At 36.6% G+C, this 25,969-nt stretch overlaps 1 protein-coding gene across 2 annotated transcripts in view; it reads left to right on the top strand.

The window, feature by feature from the left end:
* The window catches only part of SLC12A7 (solute carrier family 12 member 7), a 68,207-nt gene that overhangs the window by 28,314 nt on the left and 13,924 nt on the right, over nucleotides 1-25,969 (top strand). Inside the window, exons 8-18 of one of the 2 annotated variants that reach the window (XM_087765951.1) lie at nucleotides 2,364-2,575; nucleotides 6,649-6,681; nucleotides 6,975-7,142; nucleotides 7,872-7,970; nucleotides 8,717-8,774; nucleotides 11,291-11,465; nucleotides 14,535-14,653; nucleotides 16,327-16,425; nucleotides 18,678-18,797; nucleotides 20,968-21,072; nucleotides 23,324-23,492. In XM_087765951.1, the coding sequence (XP_087622077.1) occupies nucleotides 2,364-2,575; nucleotides 6,649-6,681; nucleotides 6,975-7,142; nucleotides 7,872-7,970; nucleotides 8,717-8,774; nucleotides 11,291-11,465; nucleotides 14,535-14,653; nucleotides 16,327-16,425; nucleotides 18,678-18,797; nucleotides 20,968-21,072; nucleotides 23,324-23,492 (1,357 nt within the window). The remainder of the gene's footprint in view (nucleotides 1-2,363; nucleotides 2,576-6,648; nucleotides 6,682-6,974; nucleotides 7,143-7,871; nucleotides 7,971-8,716; nucleotides 8,775-11,290; nucleotides 11,466-14,534; nucleotides 14,654-16,326; nucleotides 16,426-18,677; nucleotides 18,798-20,967; nucleotides 21,073-23,323; nucleotides 23,493-25,969) is intronic. The other variant, XM_087765961.1, reaches the window with a different exon arrangement.

Below are 25,969 nucleotides of genomic sequence, written 5' to 3'. Positions count from 1 at the left end.
ATGTTTTAAGCTAAACTTCAAGCACATTGGCTTCAATGGTAGGTTTTGTGTTTTGCGCAATCATGTGCTCATTTGTTATTCTGAGTTACCTCTCTGAATCTTTCATTGTTCATAAGACATGATACTCTGGAAAATGTTCTTTGGTACTTAGAGTTACTGCCTGTTATTCCATCCACACCTAAAGACCAGGAAGGTGTGTTTTTGCTGACAGTAAATATAGCTTCTTTATCTAAAGAATGAAACTAAAAACCTATAGAATAAAGTAAAAACTTCAAGAAAACATTGTAGCTATGAACCATAGTTAAAACTTTCTTTGTTATGAGGAAATTTTTGAAATTTCCATTTCTTCCTACTTAAAACAGAGACACTGCAGTGTTAAACTGACTTGTGTTTGTGAAGGCTTTCTACCTTGTTAATAAAATCAAATTTTATTTTTGTCACACATGGCATATTGCTTCTCAATGCCTTTAGCTTGTACCTCTCTTAGCTCACTAAGAATTATTTCTTTTGCCCAGTTATCAGTATGTGAGTAGCATTTTTGTGCATGTTTCTCTTTTTGGAGAGAAAACAATGATACTGCTTCACACACAAACAAAATAGCCTGGTAACTTTTGTTATGAAGTGCCATCTGTTCTGCAGGACTGAAGTTATTCTTTGCTTTATGATTGTTACAGATTCCATAGTACTTTGAAGTGTTGATGATTGTGTTATGAATTGAGCATTAAAGCAGTATTTGTGGACTGTACTCTAAAATGATATCAAGTCTTGTATTGAAAAAATAAGTGTGTTCAAAATTGACGTTTTTCTGAAGAAAACTTGCATTTCTAAGACACTGTAACTTCCAGTAGGGAAATACTTAAATCTTTTAGTCACCTATATAGGTAAAAGAGGGTTTACCTGGATATGTGGCATAGGTAAGACTTATTATCAAGTTCCTGGAAACCTTATCTGTGGCTGCTACTGTGATATATTATTGTTTGGGGGCGAGGGGGGGAATAAAGACAGGTTATCTTCCAATAAATATAATTGTTCACATTTTGGCCAGTCTGCCTCAAAATGGGAAACTCAAGTGTGGCTTTATATTATGGTAAAGCTGATCTGGTGGTGAGCTGGTCACCAAAAAGACCAGTTTCCACTTAGCTGGTTAGTTAGGTTGGCATCACTAACCTCCATTAGGTTTGGCCATTTTATAGGTGGTAAAATGGCTTACCTCATGATCTCCAGTTTACTCAAACAGGAAGAAGTTTCCATGGGTTGAATCAACTCACCCTGCTGCTATAGGGTCACCAAATCAATAGCAATTAAAAAGAAAAATGAGCAAGGCAAATGGCAAGATGATCTTTTTAAGTAGCAGCTTTCTCTTAAACCTGCTCAACTTTCATGTGATGCCATACCCTGAAGCTGTACTGGTGTCCTGTACTCTTCTCGAGACATCTGCTCTTAATTGCTATCAGAAACAGGATATTGCACTAGGTCAATATTCTGCTTGGCTTAGTATACTTGTTCTAATGCCAAGTGGTATGTTTTTACTGTTTGTTATCAACTTCTTAACTGAGCTCCTTCAGAAGTATTAGATGTGTACTATGTGTTCTTTGACTAATCTGCCTAACACATGTTTTATTTGATGTTCCTTTTTTTCATCTTCATAGATATTATATAAAATTTAATTGTTAAGCAAGCCTGGAATAGATATCTCCTAAACATCTTTTGTGTTGCTTAGCAAAGAAATGGTCCTAGATCCTTAATATTCTTTGCTGTTAGGAATTTGCTTTTTGCAAACTGTTCTGTTCTCTAACTTTCTTTCATTTCTGAGTGTTTTAATTGCTTCCTGCTACGTGATTCTTTAATTTGTAATCCTATCAATGTTTTCAAATTTTGCTGTTTAACCCTCCTGGCTTATTTCCTGCCTTTTGGATTTTAATATTTTTGGGGGCCATCTAAAATATTTATTTGCTAGAAAAGGGCGTGACATACTTGCTTAATCTTACTTTTGTATTTTCTTGGTCAGGCTTATTGTTATATTAAGTATATTAAGTATTACTTAATTTCACTTTTTTCTTGTAGGACTGAATGAATCATGATCTCTGTTATTTAGTGGCAAAGCTGCTTCAGTTGACTGTGTTTTCCAAAGAATAAATCGGAAGGCAAAATAGCTATTAATACCTTAAAGTAGAAATGTTTGGTGTTTTAAAGATTATTGCTGAGTTTTATATGCAGACTATATACTGTTTTAGTAGATGTAGTATAGACCATAAGATAGGTACTATAAGTAACAGGTTTCTGAAGAAGTCTAACAGACAAAAAATGGCTTAAGGCACAACACTATATTGAAGAATCACTGGTTTTATTTTTTTGTTTTATAGTATCTGTCTCCTTGGAAACCGTACATTATCAAAACGCAGTTTTGATGTCTGTGCCAAATTTACTGAAAGCAATAACGAAACAAAGACTACAGCTTTGTGGCGCCTGTTCTGTGATAGTTCTTTGCTTAATGCTACATGTGATGACTACTTTAGTCTCAATGATGTAACAGAAATTCAAGGGATTCCAGGAATAATGAGTGGAGTTCTAACTGGTAAGTGGGAAAGCACAGTGATTTAAAAATTTTTGGACGTTATTAATTTTGCCTGTAGTGTTCAGTGATGTAGTGGTCTAGCCTGTCGCTACTGCTTTAGCTCTAATCTGTTTATGTGAAAGTTTGCTACCTGGAGCATGCTTTCTCCTATAAAGTTTCCATCTGGTTTTAGAAGCTTAGTATCAAATGCTTTAATTTGGGGGTCACTGGAGTTTTATAGTCACTCTTTCAAAAGCCATTTTTCTATCCAAAAAAAAAAAAGCGGGAAGGTGTTTATCACAGCTAATTTTTTTTAGGTATTTAGCTCTTTTGTATGCCAAATACACTTACTGAAATAAGCTGTTCATTAATACATTCTCAAACTCTCCTGAGGGAGAACTTGTTTCCAGTTTACAGGTGGTACATTGAGGAATGAAGTCCTGTGGCTTGTCCAATGTAATACAGCAAGTTAGTGATGGGTTTGGAGAAAAGCAGTCTTTCTAGCTTCCAGTCTAGCATTTGAACAGGAGGTGTTCTACAAAGTGTATAGATTTTCTTCTGTTTACATTCCTGTCCAGTTGTGGCGGCTTGGGATTCCAGTTGCACTGGGTCATAAGATTCATTTTGAACATGTAATGAATTGTATTGTATACAAACAAAGAATGTTTCTGGGGATGAAATGCGTGTTCTTATATCTCTCCCCTGCTTCCCCTTAAAATAGCATTTGATTTATATAAATATGCAACTCTACATAGGGACACTAGGCAATCACTACTGCCATAGTAATTCAGTTTAAAATATCAAATATAAAGTGTACAAATACATAAAAAGATACTAGATGAAGTATAAACTTCTTGGAATCTAAATTTGTATGTTTAAAAATTATCACTCCATTTCCTTAATGAAAAATTAAATTACTTTCATGGAAATGTTTGTTGCAACAAATATGACTTAGGGTTTGTGGTAAATTATAAAATGCATAGAACAAGCATATCTACAATTTTTCCTGAATATGTTTCCATTTCCTGCCCCAGCTCAGAAGACAACTGTGTGTTCTAATTTTTTGCTATAGTAGAAGCTTTAAACTGCTGATCTGCTTTTGGAGGTTTCAGGCCGAGTACTAATTTTTCTTCTTTTGGAAAAATGTGCTCTGGTTCTGTTCACTGATTAATATTTCTTTGAACTAGTACTACTGTATAAAAGTGCATTTCACTATTCTACTGTCAAGTAATGCTAAGATCTCTAACAACCGTTGAGAAGTCTGCTGAAAGCTCAGTGTGAGGGATACACCTTCTGGTATGCATTGCTTGATGCTTACCTCTAGTGAATTTCATCGACTGCATTCTGTTCAGTCACTGAGTCTGATATGGTTTTTCCGTAGTTCTTTGCAATTGTTTTTGCTTCTGCAACTCTGAATAACTGAATATTACCATAAGCTTTCTCATCTTGGTACTAGCTCTTTTTTTCCAGGCTGTTTGAGTGTACTGAAAAGCACTGGTTACATCCTGCTACTGATCCTTGTGGAAGTCCACTGATGGCTTTCCTGCATTACAAAACTGTATTTACTTTTACCCTTACCTGTTGTTTTCTATCTTTGAATCATTTTTTATCTATGTGAGTATTCCTCTTATCACATGGCTACTATAGATTCCTTAGGTGAGGAATCTTTCAAAAACATGGGAAATCTAGGTGGACTGAATTAAGTGGATTGCCTTCATTTATGTTTCCCTCAAAGAACTTGAATACTTCTGACAACTTTCTTTTACAAAAGTTATGGTGAGACTTCCCCACTTCCTTAAATCTCGGGAAAAAACTCTGAATAGACGCTGGTTTTGTCAGAACTCAACACCCATGTGTTTCGTGTTTCTATCCATTGCTATTGTTGCTATCAACTGTTCATGTGCAGATGCCATTTGTGAGCCTTTAGTTTCCTGATCTTTCTGAAACTCTCCTAAAAAGTTGGCCTTACGTTTGTCATATTTCAGTCCTTGGGTAGCAATACAACTTCAGGTAAACTCATAGTTAGCACCTTAGGTCTTTCAGTGTTGGGGGTTTCAGGCTGAGTACTAATTTTTCTACTTTGGGGAAAAGTGTGCTCTGGTTCTGTTCACTGATTAACATTTCTTTGAACTAGCACTACTGTATAAAAGTGCATTTCACTATCCTAGTGTCACGTAATGCTAAAACTAAATTAAGTGGATCACCTGCCCTGCTTGCTGAGTGTGAGCACACATTCTGATACCTAATGTAAGCTTGAACTTGACTGGCAAATATTTCTCAAGGAGAATTTTCCTCCACTGATGGTGTATGTTCTGCTTTGTGTGAAAACTTTGCAGCTGCAGACTCTGCACATTTAAGTTTCTTGAGCTGTGGCTGGGAATACTCAGACACCCTGCCTGGGTGTCTCAGGAAGCGTGTGCTAGGTCCTCACACCATTTACTGGGCAGTTGTGTACAAGAGATGCATATTTACTGTATACCTTCCATGAATGTCATCCTCACAATAATAAATCATTCTACAAATAGCTGACCAAACATGCCCATGAATGTTGCCCTGACAATAATGAAATAATTCTGGAAATAACTTTCATCAACATCATTCTGCTTAATGGTAGCATGTTGCTGGGTTAAGATGCATTGTATCAGATCTTATTTATATGTTCCTAAATGTTGCTAGAGGAGCCTCAGTAACCCATGAATGGTCCTAGAAGGGAAACCTACTTCCCTGCAAATGTCTGGACTCTTATGAAAAGTGACACTTTTCCCTCACCCTAACTTTCAAGTCCACTTGGATTATCACTTTTGGGAAAACGAGCGTAGGAAATTAGTGTAACAAAGCTCTGTGTGACATCTTAAGAAAGGGGAAAGTGATTTCTATTTTACAAAATCTCTAAGCTGATTTTACCCACTCATGCTGGCATGCACCCTTCCACAATTAGAGTTGTATGAATTGGAGTGCTCAGGCCATTGTCACTTCTGTTGTCATACTGAATAAAGGACACAGGCTGTTGAGTCCTCATTAAGTATTTAGTGCTTTTGATTGGCAATGGCAAACTGATTTCTGGACTTTATTTTTATGCTCCATAGGGAGTATATGCTAATTTGGACATCTTGTCTTGTTTTATGTCACTCCTCAAATCTTTGCTAAAATTCCTGAAATTTACAATTCCTTTGTTTCCTTAACTCTTATTTTATGGCTTTGGTCTTATCTCTAGATCAGTTTGTTATTCCTCTTCATTTGAATGAACTAATACACAAAACATTCTGTAGCAATTAATACTTTCCTTTTAAACTTTGTTCTGCTGTCTCTTACGTTCCTCATGCATGCTTCCATATATGCTTACCAATTGTAAGATTTCTGTTACAAATCTGGATGTGAGTACCCTATCTTTGGCATCTTATGGAGATTCAGAGTCAATCTCCTATTGTGCTCAAGGTAAACTTCTGCTATTGTGAAGGATTAGAATACTGTACTTAATTCCCTTAAGTTGTACTGGATGGCTGAAAACTGGCTATCAGATCCATCATCCTGGCAGTCCATGGGAATTGTTTATTTCTGTGGTGTAAAATCCTTTGGCTCTTTGACAGGGATAGAGAGTATCTACTTGTTTCCTCACAAGTGATAAGACAACTTGTCTCATTTTAAATAAGAATCACTGTTGGATGTTCTCACCATCTTGTCAAGGGGCACAACCAAGTGTTTCCACAAATGTAAGCACTCAAAAACTACTGGTTCTTTGACCTGTCAATCTTCATCGAACAAGCATCCTTAGTTTGTTGGGGAATTTGAGCCACATTCTGCTGTTTTTTGCTTGCTTTGTTTTTTGTTGGTGTTTGTTTGTTTTTTAATTTATCAGTTCTCTTCTGGAGTCTGGTTACTATGCTTTTGTTACCTTGTGGAATACCTTTACTGTGAACAGCTGAGTGCTGAACTGTTGTCCAGGGTTATTCCGTACAGCAGGTCTCAAAGAACTCAAGTTACTGCTAAGTAGCATTTCTTTTTTGACCTGCTCCTCAAAATATAAGAACAAGAAATATGAATATATGCTATGATTGCCTGAATCTGGAGATAATACTTTCCTTATTTTTTCACAGTACATCCTGATAATACATCTATATGTCTGCAATGTAAGTGGACATTCTACAAATACATTAGAATTTAATCCTATAACTAATTCTTGTATGATGCATCCCATACACTACTGCATTTCTACTGACATACAGTGGGAATGTCCACCACTTACAATTGGTATTCATTGTAGTGTTGCTGCATTCTTGGCTTTATAAGGAAATGTTGGGAAACATCGTGATTTTTTTGTGTAAGAAAAGCCATCTGATTCATAAGATTGTTGCATTCTCACTACTTAATATCCTGAAACAGAGAGATGACACTGGCTCTTCGGTTTTTTTGCCCCTTGTAGATAATCTTTGGAGTACCTATTCAGAAAAAGGATCAATAGTTGAGAAAAAAGATCAGCCATCAGTTGCTGGATCAGAAGAGACAAAAATGGGTGGACTCCCTTATGTTTTTACAGACATCATGACCTACTTCACAATGCTTGTAGGGATTTATTTCCCATCTGTGACAGGTAGATACAACTCTCTTTCTTGAATGTACTTATAGCTGAAAAAAGACTTTTGTGTGTGTGTGAACATTTTTTTTGATGACACACGATATTGCTGGTCTGTGTGTCCAAGTTTTACGTAGCAAAAACTTTCTGGTGCTAGAGAGACAGCTGGCAGCTCATTATTTTAGGGGGTTATAGGACTTAAGGAATCGGTTTAAGTGCTATTTTCTATGTCTGGAAAGAAAACAAAAGCTCCATGTGTTACTAAATGCTTATTCAAGATGTGTACCTTTTAAAATATTTTAATCCTCAAATGCATGAGAGAACAGTTTAGTTTTTAAGTATCAAGATGATTGTTTCAGGTATTTAAGCCATGAATTGCCTGTGATTTGTTTAAATGTCCAATATTTTTTTTTTCGCAACTGTAACTAGTAGAGACTTTCTTGTCAGGCTTAAAGGTTAGATTAGTTGTGTATCATTTTCCTCAGGTCACATTTGACTGAAATAACCAGAGACATTTTTCTTCAAAAATCCTAGCTCAAGCATTTGTAATATAAAGTAACAAAACAGAACTCTGATACGAAGTTGCAGCAGTGTTCGCTAATAGAATACCAGGCAACGATCTGCCTTCGTATTCTTGTAATGGTGTGTTAAATCAGGGTTAAAGTTAAATGTTCCTTTTCTATTAGTTATTTACATGGAGTTAATATTAATTGGTTTTAAGACATATAAACTTGGTCTCTTTTTAAGGTATTATGGCAGGTTCAAACAGATCTGGAGATCTTAAGGATGCTCAGAAGTCTATTCCTACTGGAACAATTTTGGCAATTTCAACTACGTCTTTTATTTGTATCCTTTATGCTGTGACTTTTTTCTAGTGTGTGTTCTGTAGGTATAACAGTATAGTTTTTTTCGTTGAAAAGTCATTAGAGTTGCCTGAGTATAAAATGAATGAAATCTAAACTGAAAAGAAATATTTTGTATTTGTCTAAAATATAATATTATTTATAAATATTATTAAAAATAGCTCAAATTTTATTTGTATATATATTTATATAGAGAGAATATTCTATATATAAATATATGTGCTTTAAATTCCAAGATATAATTGGTGGTTTTAGTTAAGTTTTTTAGTATCATGTTTCAGTTGGCAGATTGCTTCGTTGTTACACTTAGTACGGTACACTCAGTGAAAATCTTAAAGCAAACTACCAGCAATAGAAATTGTTAGTCCTTCAATACCTAGAAGACACAAATACTTGTTTGTGTGAGAAAATACCTGTTCTGTTGCATGATGTATGAACTGGCTACTTCCAATACTTCACAAATCAACTATGCATCAAATGCAGTTGTAAAGAACATAAATTAAAAAGTTTTAGCAGGGAAGAATTAAAAAAACAGCCACGAACCAACCAGAACAAAAGAAAACAAAACCAAAAAGAACAAAAACAAACAAAAAAACAAACAAAACAAAACAACCCACCACTTCATTATCATGGACACTTTCATTTCATCCCTAGGTGAAAAATGGTGGCTTTTCTCTCTTTATGTATATGATTACTATTAGTGTAATCTTCCTTCAGTCTCAGTAATAGATCTCTCCTGTATAGTGTTGTTTGGTGCCTGTATAGAAGGTGTGATATTAAGAGATAAGTAAGTCGTATTCAGCTTCTAATTTTATAGGGAGTATGTATGATCATGGGTTATGTTAATGGGACTTATTAATGGCTCTTCTGGGAAATATCTGTGTGATATATTTTTTCTTTCGCTTAGGTTAAAACTGGAGGGAAAGTGTATCTGTTAAACTGAGATGGCTGCAAAAACTGGTCAGGTTGTCAGGCTGTATCTCTTCAAGAAGCAGAAGCAGAATCTAACATTTATGTTTGAAGTGGAACTGTCCCTAATAAAATGTTCTTGAGAAAGAAAATCATAGTTACTATTTATGGAGCTGATAGGTGCGGGTAAGGGGAGTGGTACTACTTTGGGAGAAGTAATATGCTCCTGAGGAACAAAGACAGAAAAACACTTCTTAACATTTATATGACAAGGAGAATTCATGAGAGAGACTGCAATGCACTGTCAGGCTTACAATTTCCACTGGATTGTATGACTGTGTTTTTGTTTTAAAATATCAATTGTAGATCAGGAGTCGTGTCAGTTTTCACCCATGTAATTGCCTGATATTTGAGGCACAATATTTAGCAGGAAGGGAATAAATGTAATGGAGTTAAGCATGAACAGAATCTCCAGATTTTGATAAATTTCATTCTTAGGAGAAGTTAACTAAGATGAATCTGTTGGCAGGTTTCACATTTTTGTTTCCTTGCTGGTGTCCGTTTCTCTTTCTACTAAGGCCCAAGTATACTTTTGGTGATGAAGCAGTGGCATTGGGGTATTGTCTCAGCATCATCTCCATCACCTTTCTAACATCTTATTTCAAAACACAATCTTTTAGCCTGGAAGGAAAACCATAAGTTAAAAGCTGGATTCTAATCACAGCAAGAAGCAGCAGAGGATCATTTTTACTTTAAAATGGTATTGCTGCATTAGTGAAAATCTCTGATTTCATTTTCTTCAAAGTAAACATACAAACCAAATCAAGCTGATGCTTAAGAAATAGTAAATTGATTCTGAATTATAAATTAATGCAGAGCCAATATCTATAAACTCACATTTTTGAAAGTGACATATTTGAAATTTACTGGGTGGGGGGAATTTTGCAAGGTGTGAGTGCAGGTTATCTGTCACTAGAGCAGGATGCATTGTAGCAAGAGCATTGAATTAATGTTCTTTCATTTATGCTGCTGCCAGTTATGGTTTGGCTGAAATCCAGAATAACAGTAAAATATATGGATTTTGGTCTGGTTTGAAGACTCTTTTTTTGGGGGGGGATTTGTTGTTTTTTTGGTTGGGTTTTTTTTTTTTTTTTCATTATGGATTGCCATATCTGCCATGGGGAAAAAGTAGGTTCTATATCTTTCAGTCTTTGATCTTTTCAAGTTGTTCCTACTCCATGTTTAAATAAAACACAGGCATTAGAATTTACATCAAGAATGAATGTGCAGCTGTATAAATGCAGTTGTAGAAGCATAATACCTTTTTTTTCTCCTATATTTTTAAAGGGCATGGTTTTCCCTTTTTCCATCTGCTGAAAATAGTATGTAGCCATGCATTCCAAGCTTGGGCATATGCAAGAATTTGAACATTGGCTTATTATATTAACCTGATTACTATGTTTCTTGACCCTGTTTAAGAGCAAGTCTGAAAAGAGATAAAGCATTTAATTTTTCTTAGTTTGTAGCCTCTTCTTTTCTTTGGTGTTTATTTTGAAAAACATGAAAACAAAATAAAATCATGCTATCATAGTGTAGATAGTCTTAAAATCGATTTTGGCTGCTTACTAACAAAACTAAGATGAACTACAAGTTTACTTACTTTTAATACAAAAACATCAGTTTGGAGGAGGCAGAGTGGAAGAAAGTATCTTTTTGTAGTTTACCCAAGATGTCCATACATGAACATAAAGTTAATTATCTAGGGAAAAAAAAGCAGCAGTGGCATTGGTTGGGACACTCAAGATTGTAATGAAAGCACCTCTTCCTGACTTCTACCCACTTATTTGCCACAGTCATTTAAAAATTGCATCAGGTAGCATGACAGTCAGAAGGTGTGTGGATAACTTCAGAAGGCTGCGTCTAGTAGTTTCTGTGTTTACTTCTCCATATGTCAGTGTCACACTATTAAAAGGAAAGGCTAATACTTTGTTTAGCAAATCTCCTACTTATGCCCCAGGGTATACCTGTATTACTTGTAGAACAGACTTTGGCAATCTAGTTCTTAGCAGTCACAAGGATCGAAAGGATGCATGTGTAAATACTTCTGCTGTTGCTGTTAATTCTGTAAAGTTTGCCAAGATACCTGATAATTGCTGCATGTTTGTTTAGAGGCAGCACTTATAATGAATCAATTATAATATGTTTTCTTTAAAACAGCAGAATAAAGAGAAATTGGTTGGTTGGGTAATCCTGTAGCACATACTGTGACATGGTGTTTATTGTTGAAAAGTACTGTTGTTCAAAAAAATTGAAATGTGGGTGTTGAAGCTATAGTAAAAGTTATTTTAATGCTAGCTGATTTTTTTTTTCTTTTGTTTTTTCCCCTTCCCTAAGGTTTGGAGAAGCAGTTAATGGAAATCTAGTGGTTGGTACACTGGCGTGGCCTTCTCCATGGGTTATTGTGATTGGTTCATTCTTTTCAACGTGTGGTGCTGGTCTCCAGAGTCTCACTGGTGCACCCCGTCTGTTGCAGGCCATTGCAAGAGATGGCATTGTACCGTTTATTCAAGTGAGACTTTTTTTTTCTTTACAGTACTTCAAATATGGCTTATATTTTTGACAAAAAAAATGAGGTATTATTTCTGCTATTCTTATAGAACTGTAAGGAAAAGATTTGGAGCTCTGTTCTAATTGTGTACAACAATAGATCAAGCTATTGTAGGACAAAGTTTGAAATTGGATATTTCTGTGCAATGCAATTTAATTATTTTTCTTCTTACACACAAAAGTTAGTGGTTCAAAACTGAGAATATAAGTCTTCTAGAAATGGAAATAAATGAACTAAGATGCACCTAACAACTGAATTTCTTGATTCCAGGCTGTGTTTACAACTTGTGTTTGTGAACAGAGTTGATCTAATCTCACTATGAAACTGCATGATACTTCTCGTATTGTAGAGCTACAATTTTACTTTTTGTTCATTTTTGTAAACTAAATGAAGTCAACAAAGATGTAACAATAGAATTCTATCCCATGACTCCAAACATTAAGATTGTTCTGACACCCCTATGCATGTTTTAAAAATAAATAAATCGGATTTTTCTCAAAGGAAGTGAGTAAGGGTGCTGGCAAACAGAAGAAAAGAGAACTCTTGCTGGAAGATACTTAATAGAATTGGTGGGCTGCATCTGCAAAAACTAGACAACAAATAAAGTTCCAAAGGATGATAATATCTAGAGAGCAAAGCTGTGATTTCTGTCGTGAAGTTTGAAAGCCAACCTCAAATTGCCAAGATAATCAACAGTTGTACAGCACAATGATAACCTATCAAAAACAGGTTCAAGTATAAAAAACAGGATTATGTCTAAGTAACCATAAATATTTTGGGAACAGAGTTAGGAGACAGTTGCCAAATATTCTTGATCAGATGTGTGTTGTAGGTCACTGTCTCACATCTGAGGTTGGTAGTATGTTATGTTAAAAACGCGCTATTACTCTTGGTGAATAACTTAAGACTCTACACAGAGATATTTATAATCTGTCTTCAGTGAGGGCTAGGTATACAATAGCAGCAGTTGGGTTTGGTTCCTGAGTTTAGGGAAAGCCTATAATGAGTCAACAAATTGATGTGTGACTTCAGAAAGGATGTGCCTAGGACTATTATGACGGGTTAGCTGGAGAATTTGAGTGGGGTTGGGGGGGAAGCATCTTAGGAGGAGGGAGACATGCAGATGTGTGGGAATGGGAAAATAAGAGAGGAAAGGACTTGTGTGAAGACGGAGAAGGAGTGCACAGGCAGTGGGTTAGAGGAGATGGTTGGAAAAGCTGAGAAAAGCAAAATGGAAGGGGTAATGCTAGTGGCTTTGGGAGGGGGGGTTGTCTTTTGTGTGTTGTAGAGGTTTTTTGTTGTGTGGGTTTTTTTGTTTTAAAGGCAGATCATACAGCTGTTGGGAACTTTTTTCTGAGTCTTTAATCACTTGGTTCCATTCCATTGCTGCTGCTTCCCTGGTCTGTCTGCTAGTGCCTAGTCTCGGTAGGGCTGTATGCTTGATATTTGCTCTTAGGTCATTTTCTCTTGGGCTGGAGGGGAGAATGGTCACTGGAAATGTACATTAGTATTGCTGCTGGGAGCAGGAGCCAGAAGAGTTAATCAATCAAGGAGTAAACAAGTCAAAAAGACAGCCCCTCTGCTGCATGAATGCTCTGCCAGCAGCACTTGCAGCAGTGCTACTGCTAGCAGGAAATGCAACTGCTGTATCTCTGATTCTACTGGCTTGAGGTGATCTGCACCTACAGTATTTGCAACCTGTTCATTGAGAAAGTTACATCACCATTCCCTTGGTCTAGGAGCATCTTTTCTACTAGGGGTGGAGAAAGATGGTGAGGATGTGTAAGAATATCAAACATGCTGCTCCTTTGTTTCACATTTGAGAGCAGTGGCATGTTCCCTGACTTGCAAGACCTATATCTAACTGGAAGTAAATACACTAACTATGCTGGGGTGGGGGTACAGAGTCATGATGGTGTTTGACTTGTGAGTGGGAAGGGATTATAATGCAATAAACTGTAAATGCTTGATTTTGAGAGAGACAAATGAAAAATTTCACTTTTGTTCGAATTAAAAATTCGGTACTTGGTGAGAGGGTGATAGAATGATTCTATCTTTTCAGGGTTAGATTTGAAAGGAGTGAAGAATCGGAAGGAAAAAATTTAGGTGATTTGGGAAGTGAGGGAAAGGGAATCCAGGAGAAGCAGGATGTTTGAAGAGGGATTTGAGACTTGAAAAGCGCTTGCAGTTTTGGAGTGATATAGCTGCTGCATGGACAGTTAAGGAAACTAAGAAAAAAAAAAAAAGACAATCCAAGGAGATTAATATAGGGGCAAGAGTATGACGTATTTAAGAAAAAAATCAAAAGACTTGAAACATGAGCAGAAAAGATGCCCTTTTAATATAAGGGAAGGAAGATTGATGGATGACAGGAAGCTAAGGGAAGAAAACGGTATGGAGAACGAGTGACGTGAAGAACCTAGACACTTGGAAAGGAAGCCATTATGGAAAATGGGAGTGAGGGTTTAGTCTTTGTAATTGTATGGAGGAATATGGAGGAGAATAAATACGGCTGGAACTTCAGGTGAGGAATTTTGCCACCCGTCACCAGTGTAGCTTCTCCTCAAAGGAAATTACCACATGCAAAATTATTTTTGGTAGGGCTCTGTGCAGCATTGTAGGCTTGCTTAGGTCCTCTTTAAAGGTCAATATTTATGCTCATAAGTACTGAGGTGATGCCTGTTTTGTATGTTACAAAAAAATACTGCTCTCAACTATATTAGCTTTTTATAGACTAAGCATAAATATCTGCACGTGGACTTTAAGTTACTTAAGATTATTTCAACATCAACTGCAACAGTACTGTAATGTTATGTGGTCATTGCTTATTTTAGTAAACATTTTTAATAGTGGAAATGTGTGTTTTTGCACTTTTGTTTGTGGCTTTTTGTAGTATGGATTGCTTCATTTTCCTTTATAACTAATGACTGTTTTTGGTTCCAGTTAGGGTTGGTTAGTGATCTGCACCATATTTCATAACCGTATAACGAACAGCTTTCCCTAATCTTACTGTTTACTGAATTGAACTAGGTATTTGGTCATGGAAAAGCAAATGGAGAACCAACTTGGGCTCTGCTCCTCACTGCTGGTATTTGTGAAATAGGAATTTTGATAGCCTCATTGGATAGTGTAGCACCAATTCTTTCCATGTAAGTATGAATGTGGTGGTTTGTGTTCTTAAATTAAATAGTATTTTATTTTTAAATTAAGTCGGTAATGTTTTTCTTTTTGAAATAATACGTGCTAGACTTTGTCTTCTAACAAGTTGTATTCCTATTTGATCCTGGAGATAATATGAAGCTGTCGTGGTTTAACCCCAGCCGGCAACTAAGCACTACACAGCCGCTCGCTCACTCCTCCCCCATCCCACTGGAGGGAGAATCGGAAGAGTAACAGTGAGAAAACTCATGGGTTGAGATAAAGAGAGTTTAATAGGTAAAGCAAAAGCCGCGCACGCAAGGAAAGTAAAGCAAGGAATTCATTCACTACTTCTCATGGGCAGGCAGGTGTTCAGCCATCCTCAGGAAAGCATGGCTCCGTCGCGCATAATGGTTACTTGGGAAGACAAACGCCATTGCTCCAAACGTCCCCCCCCTTCCTTCTTCTTCCCCCTGCTTTATGTGCTGAGCATGATGTCATATGGTATGGAATAGCCCTTTGGCCAGTCTGGGTCAGCTGTCCTGGCTATGCTTCCTCCCAGCTTGTTGTGCACCTGGCAGAGCACGAGAAGCTGAAAAGTCCTTGGCGAGTGTAAACTCTACTCAGCAAGAACCAAAACATCAGTGTGTTATCAACATTATTCTCATCCTAAATCCAAAACGCAGCACTCTACCAGCTACTAAGAAGAAAGTTAACTCTATCCCAGCTGAAACCAGGACAGAAGCAAAAATATGTTTTGGCTGGAACCAATTTCTAGGCACAAAAAACTTTTTCCATGACAGAGTTCTTGAATGCTAGTAAAAATATGTTAAACTTTTAAAAACTTGGATTTAAAAAAAAAAAAAAGTTTAGGCCATGCGTATGGGTTGACCCCGGTAGGCAGCTCAGCCCCACACATCTCCTCACTCACTCCCCCGCCCCCCCTCCAGCGTGGTGGGGGAGAGAATCAGAAGGGTAGAAGTGAGAACTCATGGGCTGAGATAAAGACAGTTTAATAGGTAAGGCAGAAGCTCTGTGCACAAGCAAAGCAAAATAAGGAATTAATTCACTATCGATAGGCAGATGTTTAGCCATTTCCAGGAAAGCGGGGCTTCATTATGTGTTACTTGGGAAAACAAATACCATTAAGTCCAAATGTCCCTCCCTTTTTTTTTCCTGGAGCTCTTACTGCTGAGCATAATATCAGACAGTATTGAATATCCTTTTCATCAGTTGTGGTCAGCTGTGTCCCCTCCCCAAGACTATTTGCTGGTGGGGCAGCAAGAAAAACAAAATCCTTGATGCTTTGTAAGCACTGGTCAGCAACGGCTGAAAAATCCCTGTGTTATCAACACTGTTTTGGTTGCAAATCCAGAACATAGCACTATATGAGCTACTACAAAGGAAATTAAATCTATCCCAGCCAAAACCAGTGCACCATGATTGTCAGTTGTTTGCTATGTTTTCTCTGAAATCTTTGCTTGAGGATCTATATGATGCTAATACCATTTTTGAGGCCTAATATTCAACAAGTATTAATTTAATCAATGTCTTGTGTTCTATTGGCCGCTGTGATCAGTGTACAAGTTCCTACCCTTTTTTGGATTGTGTTCAGCCTTTTAATGCAAGTCTGTCTAGTTAATTTCCTACTGGAAAATGCTCTTTTTTTTTTTTTTCTTAACAGGTTTTTTCTTATGTGCTATATGTTTGTTAATCTGGCTTGTGCAGTTCAGACGCTTTTACGGACTCCCAACTGGAGACCTCGTTTCAAGTATTACCATTGGTAAGGAATATTCCTTCATTCCAAAGAGTTAAATCTAATTATGCAGCCCTAAATTGTTGATTTTCTTGCAATGATAGTATAAAATCTCCTTTCTGACTTAAATGAGTTATGATTCATGCACTGAATACTCTAACAGCAACATTTGTTTTCATATGTTTGGAATAGGGCTAGTAATAGCTGTGATCATGAAAACATGTGGCTAATGCAGAGGGTTTGGGAAGGGGCTACAGGATGACATTTAATGTTGCTTATAAGCCAAGAGATCTTCTGAATATGCGAGAATGAAGATGGGAAAAAAAATATTATCTGTCCTTTATATATGGATAAGGAGAACTGGTAAAAATGTTCGGGAAAGTTGCTACGATTTTCATTTTAGTTATTTGAAAACCAATATACAAAACCAAAACTTGTACGGAAAAAAAAAATCTCATTTAATATACATCAGTTGGCTCTTTAACGGTATGATCACTGTTTTTAAAATATGTCATGCTTCAGACGTTGCGTTTGATAACTGAAGTAGACAAGTGGATACTTGACAAAGTCAGTGAAGGTCAATTATACAAAAAGTGTGGGTGTGCTTTTTGTTAAGTTTGTTTTTAAATGGCTTAAGAGTTCAAACACTTCAAACTAAGATGGGGAAACTTTTTGATTTTTTTCAACTGACTGTTAAAAATACATATATTGAATTAATTAACAGTAATTCTATTGAGAGATTTTAGTGCTGAAACACCTTGAAGACTAGAGCCTTTAGGAGATAAGCTGGCCTGATTCTAGGATGTAAGAGTCCCTTATTATTTTTCCTTTTAAAGAATTGAGTGAAAATTAAACATCACGGTTTTAGCCCTGAAAAATCTTTTTGAATGTGCTCGGTAGGCACTTACTAGTTTAGCACCTAAACCTCCAAATACATTAGTGCCCATCTCCCAGACTATCACTGTAAACACCTAGTAGTATTTGCAGCATCAAGAACGAAAATGGGGGATTGCTGTCTCTTGGTTTGTTTTTTGGTTTTGTTTGTTTGTTTGTTCATTTTTGTGTTTTTGTTTTGTTTTTGTTCTACCTCCTCTGAATAATCTGATTGTGGAAGAAGTATAGTAGGAGGTACAAAGCAGCTTAAAAGCGAAGGCAGGTGGATAAGATGGAGGGTAGCAGCAGCAGAGTTTGTAACCGTTTGGCAACAATTCCTTTCTATATTTTTCCCAGAGAGATCAGTGGGCCAACTGACTCACTGTGTGGCTACATAATCACTTCTAACCAAAGCAGGTGTCAGAATGCTTGACCAGAATTGGGATGGGACTTTATTTTTTTGAGTGAAAGTAGAGTCTTAGGTTGACCAAGTCAAGCATGAAAGAGCAGCTGTTGTTCTTTTGGACAAACTACATTTAGATTGATGTCCTCAGAACAGGTAGAAAGCATTTCTTTGGTTTAAAACTGGATGCATTTGGACTCAATACTCGTATGGTACTAAAAGAAGCAAACTACAGGTACCACACAACAGTTGGGTCTGCTGACACTCTTTGTCAATATAGTGAAAGCTAGCTCTAATTCGGAAATTGGATGAAAAGAAATCTGGAGTGTCGTATATGACTAAAAGTATTCACAAAACTGCGTAGTACTGAGCTGGCTTGTATCTATCTTGAATAATAGTGTGGGCAAAGCAGGCATATAAATTTTAATCTGGAAATGCTTCTGTAACTTTTTCAGCTCACAGTCATTCCTTCTTCATAGCCTTTGAAAGATCCTTTTCTATATTCTCTTCTACTCTCCTGTGTTCTTGCCGAAGAGACAGGCCACAACAGAGGTGGAGAATATAATTGATGAGTCAAACTTAATTTAAACTAATCAACTATTTTTGCTGGAAGTAACATAACGTTGCTTACTGTTGTTTGAGAATATGGTTTTTTGTTTTGTTTTTTAGCTTAAGTTCAAATCAACAGTAAGTAAGTGCTAGCAATGTGTTTTGAAACTGCCCTTACTTGGAGGTGCTGACAGAGTTTCAGAACTGACAAATGTAGTAAATCTATTGTTATATCTATTCAATTGTATTATTTATGTCACACACAAGTTCAGAATGTAATTTTTTTTTTTATAAACTAAAATTGGGACAATGTATTTTCATTTGTGCAGTAGCTATGAAATGGCCCTTGTCTTTGAAAGAAAGGCCTTTCTGGAAGTTAACTTAAATAAGAAATTGACTTTGTAGAACATTTGCATGCCTATTTAAAAAAATGGAAAAAAATGGTTTCTTTTAGGACTCTCTCATTCCTGGGGATGAGTTTATGTCTTGCCTTGATGTTCATTTGCTCTTGGTACTATGCTTTGATTGCCATGCTAATCGCAGGATGTATATACAAATACATAGAATATAGAGGGTAAGACCATATATCTTATTTATTCTATATTTAATATCTTTAACATTCAGCAAAAAGCACTTTTGTATAAAACAGATACAACTGGAGTAATAGAATTAAGAGTATTCCTTGAAACAAGGTAAGATCCTGTCTCTGCTAAGGGTTCTAAGTTTTCAGGTTCTAATTTCTCTGGAAATTCTGTTCCAAATTTCTTGACAGCCAGAACTAACCAAAATAGGAGCCAATAAGGCTGGGAAACTTTCATTTGAGCAGTGATTATGGTGTAAAGGTTTGGTGCTTCAGGAACATCACCTTTTAATATCAAGCAGCAACTGTTACAAAACTGATACCTTACTATTAACTTGTGCTAAAGCCCCAAAACTCTACTCTTTTGTGTGGACTTCAGTACTTTTTAGAGTGAATCATACTGAATAATCCAGAGCACCTACTGAAAATTATCTGTTTTCTGAAGGCCTAGGTAATCTTTAAATTGCAACATACTTTGCATTGTATGCATTTGACAAGGGACGCATACAGAGCAACACCTGTAAGAAATGCGGTGCAAGTAGGAGACTAAAAGAGCATGCTGAGTTCATAAAAAAAAAAAAAACCAAAAAACAAAAAAAACCCAAAAAACAAAAAAAACAACAACAAAAACCCCCACAAAACCAAAAAACACAAAACCAAAAAAACCTCAAACAACCAAACCAACAAAAAACCCCCAGAAGACCCAACCAAAAAACCCCCAACTAAACAACATATCCAAACACAAGAGGTGATTTATGATCAGTAATGTGTGTGCTTTGTCTTTCTAAGGAGAGATACCCAATGCTGAAAGATTCTAGTCAAGAATAGATCTTAGAATACTATTTTTAGTAAGGTCTTGTAGCAGGAAATTAAAGCGAGACCAGTTGTTTTGATGAGTGACTAAACACAGGTCTTCAGTGGATCAGCTGGTATAAACTGCTCCACCTTGTGGGTTCTCAATCTTTTAATATCGCCCTTTCCAGATTAGATGCTTTCCTGGATTGTAACAGCTTCATTTACTGGGTTAATTATAAGGAAATTAATTTGCCTATTTTAGCTAGGAAGTCAGATCGGATGATAACAGTTCTGCTTGTGTGTGTGCATATAGGCCTGCACATACATAAAATTATATGTATGTCCAAATTCGTATACAGACTGTACAACTGTTGGCACATAGCCAGCACATTTACCCTGTAGAAAGAGATTCTCTTTTTTGCAGAAGCTTAACTTCTTTTCTCCCTGCCTTTACAAATGCAGGGGCTGATTGGGCAGTGGGGAGAAACTCACCCTGAAATATTCTAAAAACTGTTGTCTGGAGAAAACCTCAGTTTTATTTTAATTTTTGGATAACTAAGTAAAAGAAACTTACATGACTGTGCTGCCTGTCAGGGTAGATTTTAATTGCCACATTGTTCTTTAATAGCTTTTGAATTCAGTTTGGCTTATTTCATTAAAATTTCGAAAGAAAGCTAGAGGTAACAAAGTTCAGTGAGAATTCATGAATGGAAATAAGAGGGAGGGAGGGCAAGGGAGATGGACCCCTTGCCGTAGTAGAATCCCCACAGAGGAAAATAATGTGTTGGCCTAACAGTTCTTTCTGATTTGGTTGGCCACCTGGCATATAGCATAGCTTTGTATTGGGAGAAAGGAGTGGAAAACGTAGAGAGATTGAAAGTGGTCAGGAGGGCAGATAAAGCTTTAGGCTCAACTGCAAGAGAAGCTGGGAGGGAAAGGAAGTTGAGAAAGCTGTGGTGGTGGTGGTGGGGGGGAAGGCATGACATGCTAATCCATACAAAGTCAAGTTTCACTTACTCATTCTGCTGCTTTAAAACAATTCCTTTTAAGTAGCCCTCACTTATTCATTCTAGTGCTTAAAAGCAACTTAAGTAGCTCTCATGATTACAAAAAAGCTTTTGAAGTATGAATAAATTAACTCATAATAAATAAATATTAATAAATACTTAATAAATAGTTCTTTTGAAGGGACCTGAGACTGCTTCATCTTGGTTAGCCTTAATTCTTGATTTAAATCTATGAGGTTTTTTATGCATTCATGAAAAAAGTGTCTTTTTTTTTATGCCCATTATCCCTCATGTGAGAAAATGCACTTAATTTGTAAAAATAAACGGGACCCTGTTAATTGAATCTCTTCTGCACCCTGAAGAGCGGAAAAAGAATGGGGTGATGGAATCAGAGGACTGTCTCTGAATGCAGCTCGCTATGCTTTGCTTCGTGTCGAAGACGGTCCTCCTCACACCAAGAACTGGAGGCAAGTCCCACACCTTCCAAGGTCACATAGTTCTTGAAATATGTAAACCTATTGGGAATACTGCTGGTAAAGCTAATGGCCAAAGTGAAATTCACCATTAAAATAATGTTTTAACTTGGACATGGCACTGATGTCACTGCAGTAGTATTATTTTACCACAATAGAATGCGACTTATGGTAAGCACGTAATCAGCTTTACTGGGAATATGGGCAACTCAAACTTAAATCCCTGTGCTGTTGACGTAGTTTTCCAAAGTGCAGAAGAATTTTAACGTTTGATTATTTATAGATTTTTCAGATTCAAAAGAACAGTTATTATTGAGTCCCACTGTCTCTATAGAAGAAACGCTTCAATTCCATAAGTTTGGGTTTTTTTGCTTCTATATATATTCCCTCTGAAATACATTGTATAAATATACAGAGGATCCATTATTTGTTTAAATTAAACATTGCCACAAAAATTTATCTAACTTCATTTGATAGTAATGCTTTCTAAATTGCTGAGATATCGTTGACACAAAATCAAACCTTTGCTGCCCATTTGTGTGTAAGGGGTTAGAGGTCTGCTACTATTTTTGCAATATATTCTTTTTACTTGTTAAACTACTGATTTTTCTCAAAGCCAACACAAAAAGTTACTTAGCATTTAAAAACAAAAGGACATTGGCACACTTCTGATGAATGTAATGCAGATCAGAAGAGCTCTGATCAGTGGAACACACAGAAAAGAAATTGTCATTAAATGTGTTACTGTCACAGAGCAGTGACTGTAGTTAAAGTATCCCTGGGTGCATGCACGTGCCATGTTCTGTTGCCCTTCAGTGTAGTGGCATTAGTTTACCATTTGTTATGGGACTGATGCACATAAGCAGTTACTGTGGAATACTCTTGTCTTTTCTGTGTCTGAACTTGGCATCTCAGATGTAGTGTTGACTAAGAGCATTCCTGTTAAATGTCTGACATCATGTTAGTTCCAGGTGAGTTATCCTCCTGTTGTGTCAATGTAATTGCTAGAACCTTTTTGTTACATCTTAAAGTGGACTGGTTTTGAGGTGGGAAGTACGCTCCAACTCTTAGTCGTGCTTTTGAATTTGTAGTAATGACAGGAAAATTACAAAATGTTGGTTTGGGAAGAGTAAGCAGACTGGATCTTGATTAAAGGAAACAGAATGCATCCTCATCAAGTATGCAGTTGAAACTGAACTAGGGGTGCTTATCAGTACTTCTAAGGGTATGACTGTCCTTTTGGAAGGCCCTATGCAGGTAGAGGAACAACAACAACATCATGAAAATCCAGAAGGACAAGTGCGAAGTCTGGGACAGGCTTGTCCAGTGTGATGGTACAAGGCTGGGAACCTGCTCTGGTGAAAAGGACCTGTGATTCCCAGTAGATAGTAAGCCAGCAGTGTGCCTTCGCAGTGACATGCTGGACTGCTTCAACAGGAGCATAGCTAGTATATTGAGAAGAAAATATACTGGGAAATAATATTGCTCTTCGCTCAGCACTCATTAGAATACATCTAGAATATTTCATCCAGTTTTAGGCACCCTGATATAGGAAAGACATCCGTAAACTGGAGCGAGTTCAGCAGAGGACCAGTGAGATGATGATTGGGGTACAGGAGCATATCTGCTGGGGGAGAGGCTGAGGGAGCTATGCTTATTCAGCTTGGAGGAGGCTTAAGGGGAGCCTAAAAGCTGATATAACTAACTAGTAAACATCCAACACCTGAAAGAAGGTTACTGAGAAGATGGAGTCTGACTCCAGTATATGGTAGGAGAATGAGAGAACATGATAAAGTGGACAAAGAAAAAAATAAAATTTGAGATGACTAAAATTAAGCACTGAAGAGGTTACCTAGAGGTGATAATATCTCTGTCTCTGGAGGTTTTCAAAATCCAACAGGATGGAGCTCTGAACAATCTGGTGTGCATTCAATGTTTAACTGCTTCAAGCAACAGGTGATGACCTTGTAAGGGTGATAACTTTGATTCAGTAATTTTCTTGGTAAAACTATTCCTTAAGGTAGCTTTTCAGAATGATGGTATGGTGGTCATGTAGGTATTCTGTACCTGAAATGTTGTTGCTGTTGCAAATTATGACTTCCTTGCTTGATAGTTGAATGTTTTCCATTGAATCAAGCACTTAATCTGCATTTTATTAATTGTTAATTTTAATTCTCCAATTCTTTCTTGCTTTTCTATATGTATATGTGTATGTGTAACTTTTTTTTTTTTTTGGGGGGGGCAGACCTCAACTTTTGGTCTTATTAAACTTGGATTGTGAGCAGTTGGTGAAACATCCTAGATTGCTTTCTTTCACCTCTCAGTTGAAGGCTGGTAAAGGACTGACTATTGTGGGCTCTGTGCTTCAGGGAATCTACTTGGATAAATGTACAGAAACTCAGAAAGCTGAAGAGGTACGTAAAGGACAGCTTACACACACTTGTAACTTCCATTAGTATTTAAATGTTGCATCTGGATAACTCATAGCTTGAATTAGAACAGACTGTTGTAAAGTATTGAATAAAACATAAATTTTTACTATCAGCACAATCAATGATTACATATAAAGAATAGGTTGGTGTGTATAGCAAAATGTTTTATAAAATTTCCCGATGCTGATATTTCTTAGATTTTTATTCTCTTTAATATTGAGAGCCCTGGGCTCACAATCAAATTACATTCCTGAAAAAGCCAAGTGATAGGTTTTTAACAAATTACCTTATAAAGAAAACAGATTTATTTAACAAAAAAAATTAACATTTATCTAACAAATGCAGTTGTGCTCGGCATAATTTCATCCTCTGGATGTACACATGATACTATTTTCTATGTTGTCCTAGAAATATATAGCAGAGCTAGGATTAGGAGCAGTCTTTGCCGGAATCCTACTCTAGCTTAACCGTAAACAGCATCCTTCTTGAGATCCTTTACTTTCTTTCTCTTTTTTTCTTCCCTATTTACCCCATATCTGCAGAGAAGGTAGGATGAGGTAGAAAAAAAATAGTAAGCTGTCATGTAATTTAAGATGACATCTAACTTTGCTTACAAACACAAGTGAATTTAATTTGAATTTTTCTCTTTTTTTTTTTTTCCCCCCCCCTGACAACTTGTTGATATTTGACTGTGCTACCCGATTGGAAATACATAGATGTTTGTGTGGGAAGCTCATGAAAATACCTGAACTTAATTTTAATTGTCTCCTGAAGGAAAAAGGGAAGTTAATAGACCTGAAGATCTGAAGTTCCATTGTTCATACAGCTTGGACTTTCGATGCAAAGCAAGCTTCCCTTTTTGTTCAGTCTTAAACAACTTGTGTATTTCTTTGTTTAATCCAGTATTGGGGTAACTCGGTATAGATAATTATATTTGCTTACTTACACAAACTCTCCTAATCCTGACTCTATAGAGTGGGGAAACACGTTTAGAAAATACCATGTTTCACACATTTTATTGAATACTATTGAAAAATCTGTTTCCTTTAGAAAACTCCTATAAAGTCTACTCCAAAATTAGGCTTTGATTGCCATTGTGTCTTCCAAAAACGGTTAATATCTTCAGTGTTGTTGAAACAAGTATGAGTTGAAATGTCTACTATTTTGATCCAAGTCATCTTCAAAGCTGTGTAAAAACACCTATGATTTATTCAGACCTGGTATCTCTAAAGTAGAAGAGCATTTGAGATGTTGAAATGGACTTAACAAAGCCAACTGCCCTTTTTCTCCCAGCTTTTTTTTCTCCGTCTTGGTATTCAGACTTGTCCCTAGTGGTTTTTAAAATAACAAAGTACGAAGCCAGATGGCCTAGCTGATATCACATGAAAAGGCTACTTAGCTTGAAAACGTAGTGGAAAAAGTCTAGCAACGATCTGTTGGGAAAGCAATTGTTATTACACTGTTATGATCAACAGCTGTGAGTAGAAAACAAGACTAGAATACAAATAATCAAAAAACAAGACAAAGAATACAATCGGGCCTCTGAAATAAAACAAAGAAAACCTTTAAACATAAACTGTTTACCCATAAGGATTTGAAATGTTACCTACAGTTGGCTTAACTTGAAGTCAGCTACATTTTTGAGAGATGGAATAGGAATGAATTTAAGGGAGACCTAATCCCTGGGTTCTGTAGAAAGTCAGACCTGGTGTTAAGATCGAGGAAAATACTGCTTTTAAAATGGAAGTGAAGATGACTTGTAAAAGTTTGAGCATCTGGAGGCCTCATTGGTTTTTGGAAAATTTCAACTAGCAAATTTGTGGGAAATCAAGATTTCTTCTGTCTGTCTCTTTGAAATAAAAAAGCATCTATTTAAACTGATAGGCCCTCGCAGATACTGTTTGCACAGACAGACTTGTTAGCTTTGCTACCAAATTCTCTGAAGACCCTTTTTCTCTACTAAACAGAATTTCTGATGTTGAAGCCACACTGAGCCAGTGCCAGGCATTCTGTGATCGAAGCTGTTCCTGATGGTTTTTGATAGTTTTGATGTGCTGGTTTTTCCTTCTGAAACTGTGCTGATCTCCCACACAAGTCATTGATAATGATGGGGTTTTTGAAGTGGTGCCATCAAAACACAGTAAATGCCAAAGCTGATGTTCCCTAGTCAACCTTGGTACCGTTTTGAATGCTACTTTTAAATTACTTGGTTAAGTGTGTGTATGTTTGTCAGTGTTTAAATGAAGGGGAGGCATGTTTAAATTAAAGGGGTGTGGGAGATTTAATCTAGTCAGTTTATCTTGTCATTATTCAGCCAGCGATTCCAATTGTCTCCTACACATCTATTTTTTCATGTTGGGAGCTGATAAATAAAGAATCAGCCTCTTAAAGTTGTTTAGAAGAAAAGGCTGCCAAAGCTCCTTAAAGTCCTTGGCATCACGTTTTTCCAAACTCTTCCA

This window comes from Nipponia nippon, unplaced genomic scaffold, assembly GCF_047370975.1.
Source record: "Nipponia nippon isolate SJK-2023a ecotype South Korea unplaced genomic scaffold, ASM4737097v1 scaffold_1, whole genome shotgun sequence".
Lineage (NCBI taxonomy): Eukaryota > Metazoa > Chordata > Aves > Pelecaniformes > Threskiornithidae > Nipponia > Nipponia nippon.
Note: the sequence above shows the minus strand (reverse complement) of the source record. Positions and strands in the feature narration are given on the sequence as shown.